The following is a 23053-nucleotide window of genomic DNA, read 5'->3' on the forward strand; positions in this document are numbered from 1 at the left end:
GACCGTGTTTCCATCCATGCAGCTGCTTCACATGTTGAAGTGAGAGGAATAAGGGTTAGAGGGATCTTGCAAAGCTCTAGCAGCTTTTTGGAGGCTGTGCAGGGGTCAAATAAGCAGAATATGGAGCAGGTTGAAGGTAGAGGGACTCTTTTCTCCCCTCTTTCCTTTTTAGTAAAGGGTGTCCCTTCCTCTCTTCTTCTCCATCCCTGTGTAATCCTTACCTCCTTTCTGAAGGGAAGGACCACGAACACTGCAGGAACACAGCCTTATTTCCACGTCTCACTATTCCCAGCAATCTCCGTGCTCTCCAAGCCGGTCCCCAGGGATGACAGGTGTCAGACTTCCATCTTCACACTTCACAATTGCTGTTTTGTCCCCGGGTCCTGCTTTTGAGTGGTGTGGCAGAGCTTTGGAAGGTAGTTCCAATAAACAAAGCCATCTCGAACCTGTGGCTCTGGCTCCCAAATGAATTATTGATTGGTATCCCTTGAAGCCGTTGATGATGTTGTTGTAGCAGCACAGGCACCTGGATGCTTTCTGAAGGGCTGGTCAAAATGTTGTTCTTTCCTGGATTTAGACTTTAGAGCTCAGTACTAATGGCAGGGAAAAAAAAGATATTTACCATGGTATTAAATACTTAAACATCAACTTCAGATTCAAATACCAGTCCCTAACCTACTAGGGTGAGCAAAGTGCCTCACTGACTGGGATTATTATGTATTAACTGGTTATATTTGTGTTAAGTATCTTCCACCTTTGATACTGGGGTAACCTGCATCTTTATTGTTTCTTCAGAAATTTATGTGGTTGAGTATTCAGCAGCCTCTGGTGATTTAGGGACACATTAGTATATTTGCAGTTGTGATGTCTGAAGATGAGTGCCTTTAATTAAATAGCTTCTTCCTGCTGCACCTCTGAGAATAAAGCATCTGCCTGAGAAGAGCATAGGGATTAAAAAAACAATTTCAGTTCTGAGTCTTGTTTCTGTAAGCATAGATATTTTCATTATTCAGGCTGAAACCAGTAAAAGAAAAAGCAGGCTGGCCAGAAAGGATGAGGAACCGTTTCATTATTCATGTATATCAGTACTGTTGAAAAACATACCCTGCCAGATCTCAAGGACAGCAATAAAAAGGAAAGATTTAACATGATTTAAAGCAATATGGGGAACTTCTTGCTAATCAGTTAGAAAAATGATTTAAGTAGATTCAAGTGCTGCTGTAAGTGTGCCATGCTATATCCCGCAGTCTTTTTTCCTTCAGATGTGGTTTCCCACAGCTTGAGACATTTCTCTCTGCTTGCTGTGTGAAAGCAGGAAATGGCTTTTGTTGGGGGAGTGGGAATTTGGCTTCTGCACAAAATACGCTCAAAATTGCTGAATAAACAAGGAGAAAAAGCAGGAAAAAATAATTCCTTCTTCCCATTTCAGTTGTGGTAGGGAGATGGCTTATACTACAGTAGGCTAAAAACCAAAAATCAACATTATTTTTAAGATGATTATGCCCTTTTAATTCTCCTCCACTGCAGTTCTAATCCTGTTCTTTAAATACAACCATCCTGTGAGGAAAAATTGGCTTTTTATAGCAAGTGATTAATGTTTAGGGTATCCATAAGTTTCTTTTTGCAATCTATTATAGAAGACACATTTCCAAACTGACCTGTGTGGCTTGGATAACACACAAGGGATTATTTTCCGTTGCTAAAGTCCCACATGACCATCCAAAAAGGGGAGCTGTAGCATTTTAATTACGTTGACTCACCTATGTAAAAAAAGAAAATCCAGATTGTTGTCTCTCAGCTCAGACACTGAGTTATCCCAGGGCTGGATGCTGGAAGTCAGATGTCACTGGAGGAGCTGTGAAGTTGCCCAGCAGCATTAGGTCAGCAGCAGTGTGTAACTGAGCCTATTTACCCACTCACATCAAATTGACACTGGTGTAAATCATCAGCACTCCAGCTGGGATGCTCAGGGGCAGCAGGGGATGTCACACCCTGGGGCTTGTGGCACAGAGCTGGGCAGGCAGGGCAGGGGAACGACTGCAGGATGACCTTCCTCCCTGTGTCCCCAAGGTAAACCTTGTGACACATCACCTGTGGACTGGGCAGTATCGCCTTTGTTACAGCAGTGATTATTTTCCTAGAGCCACGTTCTCTGTGAGTCTTGCAGGGGTGTTTACACTGAAATAATAATAACATCCTGCCTTCTGCACACATCCACGTCAGTATGAATTCTGGTGGAACTGCAGTGCACTAAAGTAGGTCTTTGTCGTTTCGGTGGAACAGGATTTATTTGATAAGAGCTTTGTTCTTAAGTGAGAACTGCAAAGGAGGCTCCTCTGCTGCGTTGTGGCTCAGGCCAGAAAGTGAACACGTGACGTTTATCCTGCTGTGATGTTGAGCAGAATGCCTCTGCTGAGGAAGCAACTGCAGATGATTTTGTGGAGTATTATTTTTGAATGTGAAGCTGAATGTCTCTTTTAACCTGCCAGCTTTGATTGTCTGTGTTCTTCCACAAAAGCATTTTTTAAAAAAATGCTATCTCTCTTTCTGTCCTATGGAATTGTTTTTAATTAGTATTTTAATACATCAGAAAGATAGCAGGATAAAGAATGAAGATACCAAGGAAATTAATTTCATCCCCATTCACGGATTTCTTCTATAAAATTATTTTTAATTGCTGTGATTAAAGAAGCTGGAGTTGTACCTTTTTTTCATATCCAGTTTTAAAGTAAAAGATCTGGTGACTCAGCAGAGGTGACTGTTATAGAGTAAGACCAAAACTATTCTCCAGCATTATTGTTGAAGCTGAAATAGTCCTGTGATGAAGTTAGGGCTGTGTTTTGGTGATCAGACTTTGCAAGTGAGAAACCCGTAGAATATGGCCCTGGTGTTGTGGCAGGTGAGGAGCACAAGGCGTGATTGCCTTTTCTGGTGCACATGTGATGTGTGTTCTGTACATGTGCCATGTATATAATGCAGCAGACAAAAGACAACGTTTCCCTGTCAGGTGATGCACTTGCTCAGTGCAGACTCAGCACTAAAAAGCTGTGAATTCCCACAGACTTCTGGTGTAGTCACTGGAGCAGATCCTCAGAATCCAATCCCCTCTGGTTTTCCTGTGGCCACCTGGGGTGGTACCAGACGTGATTTAATTACATTTGCAAGGCTTGATGCTCATCCTGCATGTGCACATCAGTAGTGATCTTCCAGTGGGACAAAGGAACCGTGCCTGTAGGGCAGGATGTGAGCTGAAGGAAAGGTTGGTGATCTGCTTCCCTCTCAGCATCATCTTCCTGTGACCCATTTGGTGTTTAGTGCCCTCACAGCACGGGTTTGTTGTGAATGTATTTAACCATGGGATGGGTGATCTTGTCGCTGAATGAGAGAGGTCCTTTAATAATTAATGGTCAGAAATGTGTCCCTAAAGGAACTGCCTTGTAAATGGAGTCTGGTGACACATAAGTGACATGTTTGTACCTCCCCCAGCTGCTGACTCAGTACAAGCATCAGATCCAGCACTGAGAACGTTCCCCCTGAGGGCAGAGGCAGCAAGGCAGATAGCTTTCCATGGTCCCTGAAGTGCCACCCACCCTTTTGGAGGCTGGGCTGAGGTTGCAGCCTTTGCTGGTCTCTGGCAAAATGTTTTCACAGAACCACAAAATGGTTTGGTGTTGGAAGGGACCAACCCTGGAGATGGTCTGGTCCAACCCCCAGGGATGGGTGCAGAGATATCTATTCTCTTGAATTCTTTTGAGAAGCTCTATAATTTCAGTGGTGCACTTCTATTAGAGACAAGGGAAATGTTGTTTGTGAGGTTTATGCCTCTCACCGTGTGTCTTTGTGTTGGTTTTTAAAACCATGAGTTCAACAGATGTGTGGGTGCTAGGTTTGATAGGCAGAGTAATTCAGACACCAAATATTAATATTTAATACCTAAAATAACCAGATCACTGTGCTGTGGCATTCATGTTTTTTTGTGTGTTGCTGTAAAAATTAATTATTAAAATTTAAAATCTATGGGGATGTTTCGTATTCAAAGCACGTGGATGAGCAGTGACACAGCTAACAATCATCATGTTAAAAGAATCTAATTATTGTGGAGTGTCACGTTAGCTGAGTAGGCAAATACTGTACAAAAATTATAGCATAGAAAGTTGACACTTCCTTGATATTATCCTGACCTAGTGGTGGGATGAACAAAGTGACCTTTTGTTGTAGCTGCAGAATATTCATGGTCCTTGTGAGCAGGCCCTTGGGCCAGCTAATGGATGCTGGTCTAAAGTGGTAACTTGATCTCCAGGAAACGAATTACCATTTAGGTTCTCTTAATGATTTTTGAATTATGATCCAGAGCTGTATTTATAAGAGTCTGAAGGGGAAAAAAAAAGAAAAAAAAAAAAAAGTATGCATCTCTGTATTAGAGCTGTGTAACTGCAACATGAGTGATGCTACAAGATGAATTATAAAGAGATTGTCAGTTATTTAATTTTATATAAGCAGCAGGAAGAAACCCTGAAGTGTAATGTGTACTGAGCAATCTTTTCCCCCTCTGGACTCTTCATGCAACCACAGTAAGAAGCTGTTTGTGCTATTTAGAGATCCCAGCCTGAGTAGATAAGACAAACTTGAGTGGATGCAGAAGTGAACTGACCAAGACCACTGAACTAGATGAAAGTTAAAGCTTCCTTCCAGCCCAAACTTTTATGATTCTATGTATTTGCAGCAGTTCAGAGCCAGAGCTGAGACTAGAATTGGTCTTTGTATTGCTGAGCCATCCTGCCTCTTTTTGCTTGTTATTTGGTTTGAGGTTTTTTTAAGAATTATGTGGGGAAATCAGTTTAACTACTGAAAATGGAAATTTAAAAAGGTTTTATCGGATGGTTTGCAGTGAATGAGCTCTGACTGAAATTAATGCACATCTCCCAGTGCCTTGTCTCTCTGGCTTTAGAAACTCTTAAGCCTTGGAGTTACTGAGTGTCTTTCCAAATCTATCAGCCTGGGTGGCTCCTGCCACTGCAGTAAATGTGCCTGCTTAAGTAACAGGCAAACAGATTGACCTCAGAAGTACACAGGCACTCCTGCATCCTTGGTTCTGATCTCATCAGTAAACCACCCCTGAATTATTCATGCAGGCTTTATGAGGATCATCTCTGAAAATGATCGATGGAGGTGAGACTACAGAACTCATTCCTCCTTTTTAACTTCCAGCTCATCTCCCAGTGGAATTTACAAGAATGAAAGCCAAAATTAATCTTCAGCACTAAATTGAACACTGTAAAAAGTTGGGGTTTTTTTTTTTTTGCTTCTCGCTGATTGAGTTTCCTCTCATGGTGAATGATAAATTGTTCAGTAAATACTCATGTGAAATTTATACCTTGACTTCATGATATAAGAGCTGCAGATGCTTTCAGGGCCAGATCTGTTGGAATCTGTTGCCTTTAGGTCTAGATAGTGCTAGACCTAGTGCTTGGACTTGCTGTTTGCCTCAGATCCTTGTTAACCCCACCCTACAGGAACTGAGCACTGTCCCCCTGGGAACAGATGCACGAGCCTTGTGCACTCTGATTTCTTGTGTGGTTCTTAAGGCTCAGGGAAACAGATCTTCAGCTGACTCTGGTGTGGTTTTACATGGCCTGGAGGCAATGGATGTACTTGGACAGATATTTTCCCCTTGAACTGCAGCTCTAGCCAGTTGTAAAGAACATGTAGATCTAAAGATGAGATGGGGGAAAAAAAGCAAAAATACCCATTTTTCTCCTTCCCCTCAGGGAGTACAGCTGTATCTCAGGAAAAGACTGAAAAGACTGTAGGAATTCTTGCCAGTTAAAACTGATCAGGGAGGAATTGCTCATCATCTGGGAGAGTCCAGTAAATCTTTGCAGCCCTTGCTTTCATTGCATTACTCTCCAAGCTCTCTTGGATGGTAACAGAGCACGCTTCAGTTTTGTTGTTGTTGTCTGTGTGTGTGTTATGAAATGACCTGGCTTTTTTCCTCCCAGTATCTTGTACTTCCAAATACACCATGAGAATGAAGTTGTCATGTTGGTAAAGCAAAGGTGCATGGAGACAGAGCAGCTGGTTGATAGATTTTATTGGCCACCCATGAGAAGGACAAATTTATGGAGTGTTGGCTGGGCATCAGTGAGATTGCTGACAGGTACGAGTGACCTCAATTAATCTGAGGGGTGTTCCACTAATAAGGCAAATTTATCATACTTTTTGCTAAGTGCAGAGGTTGAAAGAAAACATAAAAATTTAAACACAGAGCTGTTCACCACAGCTCTGATAGAGCAGATCCCCATATAGCCAGTCTTCATGTCGTTACTTGTGATTCCACAACCACAGAGCAGAGCATCTCCTTTGGTCCATCCCCCTTTCCCCACTCCCAGCACAGGCAGCACTTCTTGATAATGCAGCTCCAGCTCCTGGTTCCAAAAATTCATAATATCACCCCCCATTCCTGTCCAGGCTGTCTGTATTGCACACCAGTAGATCAGTGCTCCATAAAGTAGTTAGGCATGTTTGTTTGGGACTTTTTTTTTGGAAGCAGGCTATACAGTTAATAACTTTCTATATAGGTTTGACTTTAGGTAAATCCACAAGAGCCTGTGAACCTCCCTTGGCACATCCCACTTCCAGTTTTGCTCACTTGTGCCACTCCATAGGAAGAGATGCTCCTGACCTCAGTCCTCATGTCAAAGCCCTGCTTTGAAGTTTCTTTTTTTTACAGCAGACCCCTCTTTCTGTGCTGTGAAATAAAACCAGAGAGCACACTCGTGTTGGTTATGCTGCTGCAGTGTAAATATTAGAGGAACCCAAGGCACATGGCAGGGTTCCCAACACAGCCCAAGGCCACAGCTCTGCTGCAAACTACTTTTTAATGAATCGAGTTTCTGGGTGGCAACTGGGATGACCTCCCTTCAGAGGCTGTCGTGCCTGATGAGGGCAAACAGCAAGGAGACGCAGTGGAATAAGGAATCTCGTTCCTGCTTCCTGAGTGCTTTCCAGCTGCAGTGACAAAAAGGCAGTTTTTCATTCTGAAATCAGGGAGGACTTAAAATTATAAGTGCCTATGGATTACAAAAAAAAATAATAAGTAATGTAAGTTATGAGGTTGGATTTCCACACTGCCAGAGGTGAAGAAGAGGAGTCAACCCCAGTGACTCCCTTCAGTATTTCCTCCAGAGATTTATGCAACAGGCTGGGCAAGAGGCTCAGACTTCCCAGATGAGAGTGGGAGAGCTCAGGCTCCACAAGTTGATGCAGTGTTGCCAGATTTGTAGTATGATCCTTTCCTTTCTCTGTTCTCCCCTGCTGCTGGACCCCATCTGTGTGTCTTGTATTTACTGTTTACTGGCTGTCTTGTGAGAAGGGAGATGAAAGAGGTGGACTGGAGGAATATTTTGTAGCTTTTGCAATCTGTATCTTTTTTGCCTGATATAGTACAAGACCCAAAGGATACAGCTGGAGAGATATGCCATGTTATAGAAGCAATCTCCCACTAGTTTCCCAGGCTGGCTAAATAGATGTGTGAATGTATATTCCTTCCTGAAGCTCTTACTTCATCACTGCCCCTCAAACCAGCCCTGCAGGCTCAGACTCTGCACTTGCACATCCCACCTCCACAATGCCGTGAAATGGGGCCAGCAAACGAGTTCTCCACCTCTGAAAGCCATGCATCCCATCTCATCCCGCTTCATCCTTGCCTGGGGCTTCGGAATAATATTCCAGATGGTCCAAGGCCCTTTTCAGTGAGAGCCTGCCCACAGCTGGGCCTGTGGTGGCTGCTCCTTGTGCGGCTTTGAATCGGTGCCGGCTCTCACGGCGTGTCAGTTTGGCAGTCATCTGTTTTGCAACCCAGAACTTTGCAGGGGCATTATTTCCCTTTGTTCCGTGTACTCCCTGAATTTCTCAGGGAAAAAGGTACTAAGAGTTGAACTGGCTGAAATGTGTCATTTCCTTTTCGCAGGAAATCCTGTTGTTCTGGGAAAGTCTTTTCTTAAGGTTTTAACGTAGGACTGTAGCCTTAAAAAAAAAAAATAGCTTATGTAAGAGAGACCATCCATCACTGAGGAAAACTGAACCCAAGATCTAATTTTTCCAGGATGCAGGTCGTACAGACTTGGGAGCACAGTGCTGTTATGTGCATCCAGATTTTATGCCCTCACCCAGATCCCATGCTGTGACAAAGAAGGTTTTCCTGGTGTTGAGCTTCCCTTTGTGTTTCTTTGCTAAATACCTTTTTTTTTTTTCTTTTTTAATGAGGACAATTGCTTCCCATAACCAACTCAGCAGCGTTTGAGTTATGGTTAATACAGTTCTTACTTGATTGTAATAGCTGAAAATTAGGAGTATTGCATCAGAATCTTTTGGAAATTATTAACTATTAGCAAAACAAAGCTTTGTGTGGGAGCTTGGGCACCTCAGCTGTTTGTCCACAGACTCGGGAGGCTCTCTAGAGTGAAAACTCATGCAGTGAACAAAAAAAGAACAGATATTTCTCTTTAGTTCAAGTGTTCATGCCCACCTTATCCAAGGAAGAGACCCAGTAAACAAAGGGAGCTCATTTAAAAGGGAGGTACCCAATTCTTCTGCAGTAACTGAAGGAGGACAGAACTGCTCCATCAAGCCAGTTTAACAAAGCAGTTACTAATAGGAGTAAAGTATGAAAATAGAGGGGTTTTGTCCATTCCAGTTATATACGTATATATATATATTTACTCCATGTGTTACATGTGCTATACAGACAGTTTGGAAAGAAGGAGTCTAAATGTTATTGTTTCAGTGTTACAAAGCAAGACTTTGAGTTTGAAATGAGGAGAGTGAAACATTAATTAAGTGCAGCACAATGAGGAACTATGTGAGAGCCTGAGAGAGGTGGATTACCTTTCATTTTGTTGGCTTAGATGATAACTTCCAAGGTTTATTTTTATGACACTGGGAAAAATATCACACAACTGTTTGTCTTTGATTCTTCAACTTCAATGTTTCCTGAATCAGCTCTGTGGAAGGAGGAGAAAGGGTTTGTTTGTTGAATACCTATTGTGCAGCTTTGTTTACAGAAGCCCTTTGTTTGCAGCTGTTCCTAAACTTAAAATATTTTGTGCTTAAAACAGGTTGCTGCATCTCTGTAGGGATATGATTTAAAATGCTGCAGCCCATGTGTTTCAGTGTGACTGTTCTGGGACCTGATGAATGAGTACGGTTTAAGAGGTGACACAAAGAAGGCATTTTGGGGAAGCTGCAGCAACAGGGATCATAGAAAGCCAGACACACTTTTTTGAGCAGTTCCCCAGGCAGCAACACAAATTTGTGGAGAAAAAACCACAATATTTCAACATCCCCAAGCAAGGCAAGCAACTGGAGTTACCACCCAGCAGAAATCCTTTTGCTCTGCACCGGAGCAGAGGTGATCAGACAGTCGGTGTCAGGCCATGACGTGTGCCCTGGGAGGAGGTGGGAGCTCTCGCTGGGATTCTGCTGAGGCAGCTGGGGAGAATCAGGTCTGCTGTGCTCCTCGAGCTGTCAGGGGTGACACTGGGGGTCTTTTCTTCCCCAACCCTCCGAAGGCTTCGTGCTGTGATAGATTGAGGCAAATGTAATGGAATGCAAATCCTGTGCTTGTGCCTCTCCTGACATCGAGCCGCTTAAAATAATCGCGAGTCTCAAGAAAGCAGACAGAATCTGGCAGCTCAGAGTTATCCTTTAACTCAACAGCACAAGAGGAGTCCTTGGTTTTGGATGGCTTGTGGAGTGCTTTTGGGAGATGAAATGGCTCTTCATTTCATGGCAGATTTTGTCCCCATGCAGGGTGTGAACAGCCGTGAGGAGCAGTGGAGACTGCAGGCTCACACAGAATCTCTGGAAAGAGGCAGATCAGTCCTGTCCTTCAGGAAACAGCCATGTTCAATTCACTTCATTACAGGCCAGCAGTCCAAAACTGCATCTGACCACCAGAAATGCTTGTTGAGTCAATGCCTATTGAGTATGACACCATTGTTGCCGCATTCCTTGCTCCCCAGAAAAATGTCTCAAGAAGAAATGTTTAAAATTTGGGCTCAGTTTGATTTAAGAACAATTAAGACCTATAGTTTCCAGACCTAGAAGGACAGTTTCCTGCGGCTGTACAGCTATAACAGGTGTGTCCTTGAATGGTTTAGATCTTCACTTAATGCTTAGGTTACTCATAGTTTTGTAGACCTGCTGCCTTTCAAGCTGGTGTTCCATTTTGGGTGCTGCTGCTGTTTTCCTTGCTGTGCTGGCACCAACCCATTGTGGTCCCTGTGGTTTTTGTGTCCTTGGGAGGATGTGGTGCTCCAAAAAGGCCATTGATAATACCAGGACTGTGCATTTTACAGGCTGTCTTACCCTGTGTAACAAGGCCTGTTTGAAAAGGGCTGTGGTGAAATTCTGTGGGAAGCACAGGATGCTCAAGGGTTTGCTGCATCTCAGATATCTCCATCTCTTTCACCCTTGAGAGCATACACATAAATTTGGTGCTATTTTAGATGGGGATTTTTTCATTTTGGTTTTGTTTTTTGAAGCTGTGAAAGTCTCTTGAGAAGATCCTTTACACTTGGGTAACACAAGTGACATAAATGCTTGTATAGGGAGCAAACCACAGCCATGATACTCTGCTCTGTAAACCATACAGCAACATCTCCTTTGGGAAATGCAGAGGCAGCCTGATAGCTGAGGTCTGTGCCATCAGCTCAGGAAGCCCAGCATTCCCAAGCCTGACCTACAAACGTGGATCTTCACTGTGCTCACCAGTCTCTCATTTGATTTTCCACAGGAGCTCTGACTCTGAAGAAGCCTTTGAGACCCCGGAGTCCACTACACCTGTCAAGGCACCACCTTCACCTCCACAGCCAGCCCCTGAAGCAGCAGCAGCAGCTGTGGTTGTTGCAGACATAGCAGAGCAAGAAATAAAACCCCAGCTGCCCTTAGAAGACACAGGTAATAAGGATGTAATGGGTGGAACGGGTTACTGAGGGAGGTGAAGCTGCAGGGAGGTGTTTTTCTAAGCATAAGCAAGGAATTGATGCCATTAAATTGTCTTCTGGAATATTCATTTAGTGTGTTCTGGGCATTATCCATGCTGGGTTAAATAAACAAATATAACCCTGTTGCACCTGGAACAAAGTTTAGGAAAATCTCTCCATAACATTTGAAAATGGTAAACAAAAGAGGAGTTTTCTAGAAAAACATATTTTTTTCCTTTTGAATCAAACTTCTTTCTGTAGGATCTTTACAGAATCAGCTGAGTAGAAAAAGGAAGCGTGAGATGCAGATGTAGTACCTCAAAAAATCAAAACAATTTTGACAGTCAAAAACCATGTCATTTTCAAACGTGTTGTTACCTGAAACAGGAGGTGATCAAAAAGCCCATTAGAACAGTAGAACTATTGATATTAGAGTTATAGCAGGAGCATGGGAGAAGGTATGACTGTATGTATAGTATACATACATAAAATTGGTACATACTGGGAAAATAACCTTTAAAAAAGGAGACTTGTCTTTAAAAACTAAATGAATGCTTTCCCCAGGAAAGTGTTCTTTGTTCTCCAAATTGAGTAATGGAATATGAGTGAGTAGAAAGCATGCTATTAGCCCAAAATAGCTTTGTTTGGGCTGTCAGATGACAGCTCAACAGTCTAAGACTAAATTCCCCATTATACTCTCTTTTTTTCCCATCTGAAAGTCAAGTCATCCCGATCACCTGGCTAAATTGCACAAAGGTAATATTACTCCCAGCAGACTAAAGCTCGCTTGTACTGCCTTTAGAAAGATGCTGTGGCATCCCACCCTCCAGAGGAAGGGAACACCTGAGATTTGTAAATGCTCCTGGTCGAAAGGAAGAGGGTCTGCAGCAGCTCACCAAGTTTTATTGGCAGATAACACACTTGGCATGGAAATTGGGACGTTAGTCCCTGACCTCCCAGTGTAAGAATGGGGCAGTGGGTTTTGGATAAAGGGACAGGTAGAAGGAGAAGGAGAGAGATGAGTTAAAGAGGGAGAGACAGAGGAAGAAAGGAAGAAAATGAGAGTCCTGGCTCCAGCACTGATCCAGCTGATGGGGTGTCCAGGACTGCACCCAGGCTTTGTGGGGGGACCTTTGTATGGGTAAGTTTTCCCTGCCCTGGAGATGAGTTTCTTGCTTTCTATGCAGATTAGTTACCATGCACAGTCTGTTCTTCTGGACTTTTCTGGAAATGGGTCAGAGAACTTCAGTGGTCTCTGATGGTCTTGATGCCCCTCTGCAGTCCATGCCCACTGCTTGGCTTCATTCCTGCACTTGTGCCGTGCTGTGTTTATCTCCAGGAGATAACAAGGATGTTTGTCCCAGCAAACTGCTGCCCTAACTCCCTGTGGCTCTTTCTCCAGCCACATTCTGTTCTTTCCCACAGAGTGTTATTACCAACAATGTTTGGTTGTCATTGCCAACAATCCTTGGTACACATTAGCCCCCTTATCATCTGGGCTTCTGCAGTTGTCTGGTGTTGCCAGGCAGTGTTTTAAAGCTTCCCTTTCCACTCTGGGAAGGGAATGTTTAGCACTGGGCAGAGCAGTGTCCAAGGCTGGTGTGTGTGTTACAAAGGCTGCCCAGCTCTGACTTAAACCTGCAGGAAAGTGTCAAATAAGTCTTGCAAATGTCTTGAACCCCCTAGAGCATTTCTGGGCAGTTATCCTTTAAGGAATGCTCTTTAAGATCGTGATTTATGATTCAGTTTTATAAGCAGCTCGAAAGACGTTCAACAAACTGACTCCACAAAATAAAAATTAAATACTCAGGCATCTTGTCCCTTTTCCCTTTCTGTTGTTACAGTTCCCCTTTCATTGTAGCAACGGTTACTGGTTCTCCATCTTGTTTTCTTTTTCTAATCTTTGGCAATGTAATGATCACAAAATAAGCACTGAGAGAACAAAAGAACGCATATGCTGAACAGGATTGGAGTGTGTCTTTAATTACTGCAGTAGATTATCTTCAAACCCTTGATTACACATGTGCTTCCCTGGCACGTGTGACTCTTGACTCCTTACATCCCGGCCCCCCTGCCTCCTTTCTCTCAGATATTTCTGAAGTAAATAGAAATAAAACCTGAATATATCTATTCATAGCCAGTGTGGACTGTATTGAAGGCCACTGGATGGCAGAGGTGAAACCATTTCAGTTGCAAATCAGATTGACCATGGGAGGCAAGTTACCACAAAGTAACAGAGCTGTGTTCAGTGTTCCAAAATTATGCAAAATGCAGTTATACAACAGGGTAATTTGTTGGAGGGGAAAAAAACCAAAAAGATGCGTAATGCAGAAAAAATTCAAATGTAGGAGGGCAACACAAAGCACCCATTTGATTTGGAAATCTTTAGAAGGCATGAATAATACTAAGTGTATAGCTTAGGTGTTTAGAAATGGGAAAAGTTGAACTCTTTGTGCTTTCCTAAACCACTTGGGTATCTGGCAGTTTATTTACCCCATGAGTTACTCATGTAGCTGCACACGGAGGGAACGAGACCCTTCCTTGGGTGTCACAGGCAGAGCTGCAGCAGAGTCCCTTGATGGTACCACACAGCTCAATAAACAGGTTTCAGCAAAGCAGGAGTGGGAGCAGGGGCAGCTGCAGAGCCTGGCACAGGGAGAGGCAGGGCTGTCCCGCTGGGTTTCTGCTCCACCAGCCCCACGGCTTTGTCTCCGGCACGAGGTTGGTGACAGAGCACGCGTTTGGGTGGAAGGAGGAGGCACAGTGAGTGTTTAGAGGAGCATTTCATCCCTGGCTGACAATAATTACTTATGCAGATGGCTGCAGTTGTGCTGCACGGTATCGTTAGGACGGCAGCTGGACCCCACTGCTGGAAAGCCAAGAGGAGAGTTTTTAATTAGGCCGACTTCAATGCTGGTTTAATAAATATGATGAAAGGGAACTAGAGCTAAACTCATCCTGGGTTTGTGCCAGCTCCTGGTGGGGTAAAACCTGCTGCATGGCTCCTGTCCATCGACAGCAGAGCACAGGAGGGGAGTCAGTCTGAGGGCAAGTCTGGAGGGGGAGAGGAGTAACAGAGCATGTGTAGAAACTATTCCTGAACCCCAAAAGTGCCACCAGCAAGCCCTTCCATTCCTCCCTAAATAAATTGTGGAAATGTGGGTTATGCTCTTGAGGCAAATTTGAGGGTTTGAGTTTGCATTTATTAGTTTTTATCATTATTTTGGTTATATTTTATATTATTGTTGCTTGTCTCATCAGCTGCTTTCGAACAGCAGTGACCTCTTGTTCCTTGTTTCATCTAAGCACCAGAAAGTCCCCCAAGCCTTTTCTCTCAAATGACCCTCTTGCTGGCCAGGAATTCCTGCCTGGGCAGGGCTGTTTCTTCTCCTACCCCCACTGCCTGCCCCAGCTGATAAATGAATTCAGATTATGTTCACAGGGCAGACGTGAGAGCTGGAGAGCCCTCTGTGCATTACAGACCAACAATGAGGATATGGGACACCTACATTTGGGTCCTTCTGGTGCCAGGGAAATTGAGGTCAGGCTTTCCAGTAGAGACTTGATGGCCCAGACAAAAACAAATGAATTTTTGGTGTGGAAAACATTCTTCTTTGGTGGTTTTCCTCTTGAAGCCTGACACAGAAAAAAATGAAAAGAAACTTCATATGCAAAGTTTTCTCTCAGAATAAGTGACAAAAGCACTTTTACAGAACTTTTTAAAAGTGCTGCGAATTGATTTTCTGACTTCAAAGGCTTCTCCTAACAAGCAGGGACTTGAAATAAACTGTGTTTCAAATTTTCTAATGTTAGGTAGTTACAATTTCTGTATGCTTTCGGCAAAGTGTACTTTTCTCCTGAGTTATTTCCTCATAACAGAGTATGTGGGTGCATACTGTATGCATTTTCCAGGGGTTTGCCTTTGTTTGCTTTTCTCTAGAAAACAGAACTAGAATTTAATTTCTTCTGTATTTACTTTTTTTTTAGATCTGGCTAAATTTTGTTTCTAAGCCTTTCAAAATAGTGTTTCATTTTGTTTTGCAGTTCACCAGTGTTAAGGCCTATTTTCAGCTTATTGGGGTTTCAGAAATACTTCATCAAAGAAGCCCCTTTGCCTGGATACTCCTGTAGCTCCTTGAGCAACTGCTGCCACTGAGTATCTGCATTTCTTTCCTGAGGCTGTAAAAGCCCTAAATCCTGATACCCATCCTGATCTAATCTTCAAATGCCTCCTATCCTTTCATGTTCAATATAAAGCAGTTTAATGAAAGTTTGATGTCCTCATCAGTGAACAGTTCAAGGCACATGCATGGGATTTGCTGCTGTTCAGATCATTTACAGATCCCTGCTGAAAGAAGGCTGAGTTAGCTGAGGTGTGTGTCTGCCTCACTGTTCTTGTGGGACATTAAAGCTTTACAAGCACCTGTAGTGCCATGTGTTTTGTAATGTCCAAAATAAGATGTCTGTAGTTGACTAGAAACAATTTTTAATTCTGGTGGGGGTTTTTTTGTTGTTGTTGGTTTTTTTGTTTTGTTTTGTTTTACTAACAATGAGAATTTGTTTTATTTTACTAATGCACACAGCCTTAAAATATCTTGTTATTAACATTCTCAAGCATGCTGTGAGATTCTTGGAGATGTCCTGTGCAGGGCCAGGAGTTGGACTTTGATGATCTCTGTGGGTCCCCTCCAGCTCAGGATAAACATTCTTTGACTTTCTAGCAACTTTTGATTGTGCCATAACGGGTGCCAGGTGAAAATACCAAGCATTAAACACGCCATGTAGCTCTCATCTTTAGGTCTCATCACCTGGATACAAAACATCTGGGGGTTTTTGGTGGTTGTTTTTGGGTTTGAGGTTGTTTTTCCGTGGTTTTTAATGAAGTACTCTAGTAACACTGATTTGCTTGGTTTTGTGTTGCAAAAGGACAAATGTCACTGCTCCTGAATAGGCTGTTAATGTCAGGAAAGAGTGATCTTCTTATCTTCTGTAGTAATAAGGCTGTCAGTACTGTTTGTGTCTTCTCCTCCAGCAATTCAGGGCTGAGCCAGCAGTGCCAGGAGAGTCTGACAGCAGCATTTCCCTTCTGCCAAAAGCCATGTTTTCTGAGGCAGTTTCACGTCTTGTTTCATAGAGAAACAATAAAAATATCACAGTGGCGACTCGAGCAATGCTCTGCAGAAATCCATACCTTGAGTAAAGGATTTGATTAGGAGGAAGTTGTGAAATGAGCAGTTAAAGGAGAGGAAAGCCCTGCACGGTGGAGCACACCGAATCTGAATGCTTGGAGTAGCTGGAAAGCCTTGTACGCTCCCTCTGCGTGATGATTCCCGAACCTCAGCCTCTTATTTACAGTCCAAGTCCTGCAGGGACAGAGCTTTATTTTATTTTATTTTGTTTTAATGCATGTTTGTACTGCTTTGAACAGGGGCCCCAGCCCTGTGGAGGGCTTTGACGTAGGCTGGAATGAAAGCAGTGCATAACTGCCGATGATTTCTTATTCAGATCCTGCTTTTATTTCATGCTGACCTACATTTGTACTCTGCTGGCAGTGTTTATTGTGATGTATTCCCCTGAAGCGTCTTCCATGCTTCTTTCGGGGTAAAATGGACAGATTAGGCTGATGCTGGAGGTTTATGGCACTCTCTGAGTGCCCTTAACAGGAGTCCCATCAGTGTCAGAAAGTGATGGGTCTGTCAAGTGAGCACCAGCAAACAAAGCCTAATTAATGGCGCCTCAGCCAGGCTGAGACTGAGCCCAACCCAGTGGGGACTAAGGAGAAAAATAAACTGTCCTGAAGTACTGCCACATTATTAGCATTCATTTAGCAGAAAAACACATTAAAATACTGTTTTAATTGATGTCTCTTAGTGAACTTCCCCGGTCTAACAGAGAAACTGAGTAGCTGTCATTCCTTTGACAGTCTCTGGAAATACATGGTGCCACTTTAAGGAACTGCTTTGGGAAATGTGTCCAATTCCCTTAAATCCTTTCTGTCCTCTACACCCATAAATAATAATTCTTGCAGTCTCTGTGCAGACATACAATTTCTTCTGAAATTACCTTCTGAAACAAAGGAAATTTTATTTTTCTGTTCTTAATCCAGTCATAGCTTCTCACTAAAAGTAATAATTGGTTGCTCATATTGCTTTTATGAACAGTGTTAATGAATGTGGCTGGGCAAAATGGGAGTTATTTTGCAAAACATGTCAGGATTGGAATGACAAAGAAGTGTAGAAATGTCTCTGGAATCATTTAGGGCCGAGCAAAGCATTCATTTTTGTTGGACTGTTTTCCTGCATAATTGCATAATTACAAAAAAAATGACAACATGAAGAATGCTGTGTTGCTTCAGTAGGAAACGTGAGGGCATCTTGGTGCTCAGTGAGAGCTCTGAGCAGCTGGTTTAGCCCGGCTGAGCTGTGAGCTGAGCAGAGATGCCACAGAGACACACGGCCAGAGGTGACCGTGTTACATTCACACCAGCGGCAGTGCAATGACAGCAGGAGCAAACCGTGTTCAGGGTTTGTAAAACGTTTGAATAATCAACCTAATGAGCTGGAAGGCAGTAAGGACCATCCTCTTAATCCTTTCCTACCTATATATTTTCTATTTTTTTTTTGATTTTCTATCTTATTCTGCTTTGCCAGTAGAGTTGTTATACCCCAAGTGAAGAGACTTTTATGAATCATTTTAGGATTCCATTCAGTAAGAAGATCTTTAATTACAATGAAAAGCTGTTTGGATGAACACTTCTAGCATATAAATCTCTCTACAAAATTTTCTTTTCATCAACTAGTGAGAACTACACTTGGAAAAATCTGTTTTAAATAATCTGTAGGGAGTATCTAGTGATCTTTTTAAAAGAAAATTTTTCAGCTGAAAATATTTGTAGAGTTCTCTAACTGACTGTTTTTTTTATCTTTACCATAATTTATTTCATATTAAGTTCTCAGTGATTCATCTCTCATTATAAACTTCTAAGTATGAGGTCAAAGTAGAGTGTATTGACTGCTTGGGGCAAATAGAGGAGCAGCATTGATGGGTTGTGGAGAGGAAGCCATTTTCTTCTGGGAAAATTGGTAAAAATAGCATATGGGAAACAAAACTTGAGGTCAACATGTAATTACTGAAGCACCAGTCAATTTACAGCAAACTTACAGCCTAAGAGCTCTGACATAGTGGTGTGAACTCTTTATAATAGTAGAAAATGGGATTAATGTGCTTGGTGTGCAGTTTTCCAGGTATTTGGAATATATAGCATGTTACAGTAATATCCCTCTCTTTAAATGATAGTTTAGAAGAGATGCTTTAGGGGCTATTGTAAAATACATATTTTGTCTTTTTGTGAAGCTTGCCTTGAATCCTTTTCTGGGCAGAACAGTTCTGTTTTTTCCCTTAATCTAGTTCATTTATTGGAAATGTCACTTTGGTTTATATGTCCTTAAATCATTACTCAGTCCATTTGTTTGGTTTTAATGACTTTTTAGTAATCCAAACAAGCGCTGTACATTTACTATATTAGATTATAAGTCCAACTCACTACGCCCCCGTTTTAAAAGCGTGTTTAAAGTTCACGGAGTTTTCTGACTATTCCCACAGGATTATGCTCAGAAGCTGAACCCATAACCGATGTGTCACACAGTGAACCCGTTCAGGAAAGCCCTTTCCGTCCCCCTTGCCATTCTTTTTCCACCGTCTTCGACGAGGACAAGCCCATAGCCAGCAGCGGGACTTACAACTTGGACTTTGATAACATCGAGTTGGTCGATTCTCTCCATGCCTTAGGACCCAGCTCTGCAGAGCCCAAGAGCCGCGACCCCAAAGCAAATGTGCGACGAAAATCTACTGATTCGGTCCCAGTTTCCAAATCCACGCTGTCTCGATCCCTCAGCTTGCAAGCCAGTGATTTTGATGGAGCGTCTTACCTCGGCAACAGCGAGACGCTAGCGCCGTCAGCAGATGTGTACGGTACCGGTTCAAGCAGTGCTTCCAGTACCCTTAAGAGAACAAAAAAACCCAGACCAGCTTCCTTAAAAAAGAAGCAGCCAGCCAAAAAACCTCTGGATGCTCCACTGGTGAAGGAAACACCACAAGAACCTTCTGAGCTCGGCCAAGCAGCTTGTGCCCCGGGTGAGGAGAGAGGAGCATCTGAGGGCAAGGCTGAGCCGGTGAAGCCCGAATGTACCGAACCTTCCAAAATCTCTGCTGAGAGAGAGGAGGCCCCACCTGTGCCTGAAGGATCTGACTCCTCTTTGGATCCTGACCGTTTTGAAGGGATTAGTGCATTTAGCAGTGGAGGCAGCAAAGTGCAGAACTCCCCCCCTGCCAGCAAGAAAACGCTACCTCTTACAACGGCACCGGAGGTTGGGGAGGTGACTCCGCCGGACACGGGGGGACAGGAGGACCCTCCGGTCAAAGGCGTTGCAGTGAGGCTGGAGTTCGACTATTCTGAAGAGAAGGGGGTGAGCGAAGACCAGCAGGAGAGCCCCGCCCCTCCCAAAAAAGCGGGTAAAAAGCCAGGTGCTAAAATGCCGCTGCGGAGGCCAAAGACTAAAAAACCGGTGGAGAAGCTGGACAATGCTCCCACCACTCCGACCAAGTCCCCCACTGATCCAAACGAAATCCCCATCACGAAAGGCTCTTACACTTTTGACATTGACAAGTGGGACGATCCCAATTTTAACCCCTTCTCATCTAGTACAAAAATGCAAGAGTCGCCCAAACTGCCTCAGCAAACGTACAGTTTTGAGCCAGACATGTGTGAGGACTCCATCGACCCTTTCAAGTCTTCTCCTAAGATAGCCAGCTCGCCCTCCAAATCTCCGGCTTCCTTTGAGATACCAGCCAGTGCCAACGAAACAAACGGGACAGAAGGAGACAGCCTGAACAAACCTGCGAAAAAGAAGAAGACGCCACTGAAAACGTAAGTTAAAGGGCAGAGATGTTTCTAGAACAGAGGCAGCACATTCCCACCCCTTAGCACGTGGTTCGTCTTTGGAGAGCTGAGTGTTGGTAGCCACAGCTGGGGGCTGTACCTGCCTGCTCTCCCTCGACCTGTTGTGTCAATAGTTTGATGCTTCCAAAGTTTTTTTGAACCTGATTAAGTTGTAATTTTATCAGTTTCGTACCAAATTTTCTGTGACCTCATCTTGGGAACGTGATGCTGTTTAAGTTGATCGAAGTTTCACACCAGTGAAGACTGTTCTATGAATAATTGGGTTTGAGAATGGGATGTGAAATAATACGACAGTGGCAAATTTCATATTGCGCATATTGAGGTTTACCTGAAATTTAGCGGTAATTTAGGTGGGAATTAAGATCCATGCTAAGCTAGCTTGTTTTCCAACTCTGTAGTCAAAACTGATTTGGTCCAAATCAAGAAGACTTCAAAGACTGACAGCAAAAGGAGAACTATTTGATTTGTACTGGAGAAATGCAGAGGGAAGGAGGGGAATTTTGATATCAACAGATCCTTAAGTTTGATACTTGCAGCCAGACAGAGTCTTCTTGTGTCTTTCAGTAGCTGGAGCTGATAGACCCCAAGCGTGGGCCTCTTGAGTTCACCCATCTGCTTCGAATATTAGAATGAATTCCAATGTTAATTTAGGGGCAAAATGAGTTTACAGAGAGTTTTCCAAACCACATTCATCCTTGGGAAAATCCATCATGAGAATGCCCTGTCCTACAGTCACAAAAGTTCACTGCTGGTCTTTATCATGGTGGAGAAGCTTCCCCAGCACAGGGCTCACAAGTTCAGGAGGGCTGCAGGAATTCCCAGCCCTTGCTTGTCCCTGTGTTGTGTCTCTGCTCACTGCAGCCCCGTAACCTACTTTTGCAAGTGTTTTTCTTTTTTTTTTTTTTTTTTACAAAGAAGAGACTCTGCATATTAATAGTGCAGCCTGCAGCTATGGTGCTTTCTAGAAGAAAATGAGCCTAAAGCTGCTTGGGGGATGCCAGCAAAAGCAGTGGCTTTGTTTGCCTCTGCCCCTCTGGTCCCTCTTCTCCATGAAAAAGCCCTCAGCATGAGTCTTCCTTGGCATCCAGTGCAAGAGAAGCTCTGGCTGGGTAGGGAGATGGGATGTAGGATCCTCCTTGGCAATAGTCCATGGTGGGACAGGGAGAGAAAAGAATGCAAAATGTTTCAGCTCCAAGGGGCACAAATGAGGGGGTTTGAATTAGGAAATGATACTTTGGTATTCCTGGACTTCTAACACCTAATTAATAGGTGATTTTGCCGAGTCACAGGTTTTCATTAGCACTGTTGAAAGGTGCAGAAATCAAATCCTATTGGGCAGTTTGAAAATGTGTTCCTTGTGTGAAAGGTGATTCCTAGATTAGACCTCTGAGAGGTAGAGCCAGGCATGAGTTTCAGTTCTTGCTAAGCTTGTACTACTTTGAATCTGAACCATGTGCTCAGTCTTACCCACATTAAATCAATAAAAACAACCCATTTTTATTCTTGAGTGAAACCTGCAGCAGTCTAAGCATTGACCCCCGTGTGAAATACTGAGGTTTTTAGGAGAGATGTCAGCTCAACCCAAATTGCTCTCTGGCCATCTACCCAAGTGCTGAGCTGCTCTGAGATAATCACATTGCTCAGGTGATGCTGAGCAAAGAGCAGCTGATGCCTCCCCAGTGCCAGCTGATAGTGATGAGTAAGAGGAAGTGTTTTGCCCAGGCATGGCTTGTGTGGGCATTGCTCTGGGAGCTGCTGGAGGGTTGGAGGCTGTTTAGAAATGGAAGGTGCCGACTGTCACATGAGAAGAGACAAGCAGGAGCTGCCAAACTTATAAGCAGATGAAGACTTTTCTCAGCCTAAACTGTTTGGCAAGGTTGGGTTCTGGTTTGGGGGAAATGGGTTGGTTGTGTCAGATCACCAAGTTAGGTTTCCTGCAGAGGCAAAATAGATGAGATTTAAAGAAATGTCATTTTCTCTCCTGACCTGGGTAAATGATTTGAAATGGTCAAGGAGCTCTTGTGCTGTCGTAACACATCAGCAAACGTGAACAAAACCTGGAATGGCTCTTTCCTTAAGCTTAGCTGCCATTCAAGAACAGTTTTACATCTCCTGTAATAACAAACACCATGCTTTGAAGAGCAAGCAGGTGGCCTCCTTCAGGGAAGGCAAGGTTAGTGTGTTGAGAGGAACTTAACTTGAAGGTGTCAGCTTTGAAAAATGTGTTTGGTAAGGTGAAAGCGTGTCAAAAGTATAACATTGAACTTGAAAACACTGAAGGACTTGACGAGTATTTTATTTTTCTCCTGATGTATTTCACAATAAGAAGTAAGGGTTAAGATTATACAGGTAGAAAATATGCATGATCAGACTGCCTTAACACATTAACATTAACAGAGTATTTGTAGGTTAATCTTTTTTGTCAGTTCCTTCTGTCTGTCTCTCTTTTCTTTGTCTTATTTGTCTTAGGATGGTAGAAGATGTGATGTCTGTATGTTCTCTGTTGTAAGTAATTCTAAGCTAACATTTCAAATTTCCTCTTTTGATTTATGGGCTTTTTAATTTTACTTATTTATTTTACAGCATGATCAGTTATTATTCAGCATGAAGCTTTTATGTTAACGATTTCACTTCCCTGGTACACGTGAGAGCTATTTTAAGTGAGATGCCTGGCTGTGAATGAGTTTAAGGAATCTATTGCCTCACTATGTGTTTGCCTATCAAAGATCCTCATTTAAAAATGCAGAGATTCTGTATCTTTGAGCTAAAATATGAAAATTTTATTTGTGACATTGAACAACGTTGTACAATCAGTCCTTTGTAAATACTGCATAAACTGCTTCTCCTTCTTAAAGGAAGAAGTTCTCCTAATTACTTCTAGGATCATATCTGGATAATTAGTGGCACTGAACACACCAATATTCAGCTGTCCAATTTATTTTCCCCTCTAGATGTGGTATTGATTTACCCTTTACTGATTGAAACCCACCATTACAATTTCTGGTGTCGGTCTGGCCAGCATTGATCAGGGATGAGCTGATGGGCAGCAACTTTTGCCACTGCATCTCAGTTCAAATACAAAGTCTTTATCAGTGAGTTTGCTGTGGTG

General features: G+C 43.1%; 1 protein-coding gene across 9 annotated transcripts in view; it reads left to right on the top strand.

Annotated features, from left to right (window-relative positions):
* Window positions 1–23053, top strand: part of TACC2 (transforming acidic coiled-coil containing protein 2) — a 91005-nt gene that overhangs the window by 38836 nt on the left and 29116 nt on the right. For 5 of the 9 annotated variants that reach the window (XM_050335118.1, XM_050335165.1, XM_050335129.1 and 2 more), the window contains exons 4-5: window positions 10796–10959; window positions 18588–19911. In XM_050335118.1, the coding sequence (XP_050191075.1) occupies window positions 10796–10959; window positions 18588–19911 (1488 nt within the window). Of the gene's footprint in view, window positions 1–10795; window positions 10960–18587; window positions 19912–22413; window positions 22450–23053 lie in introns of all 9 variants that reach the window. The other 4 variants (XM_050335099.1, XM_050335155.1, XM_050335108.1 and 1 more) reach the window with 1 other exon arrangement.

The sequence above is a fragment of the Myiozetetes cayanensis genome, unplaced genomic scaffold, assembly GCF_022539395.1.
Source record: "Myiozetetes cayanensis isolate MyiCay16 unplaced genomic scaffold, myiCay2020 scf10, whole genome shotgun sequence".
Lineage (NCBI taxonomy): Eukaryota > Metazoa > Chordata > Aves > Passeriformes > Tyrannidae > Myiozetetes > Myiozetetes cayanensis.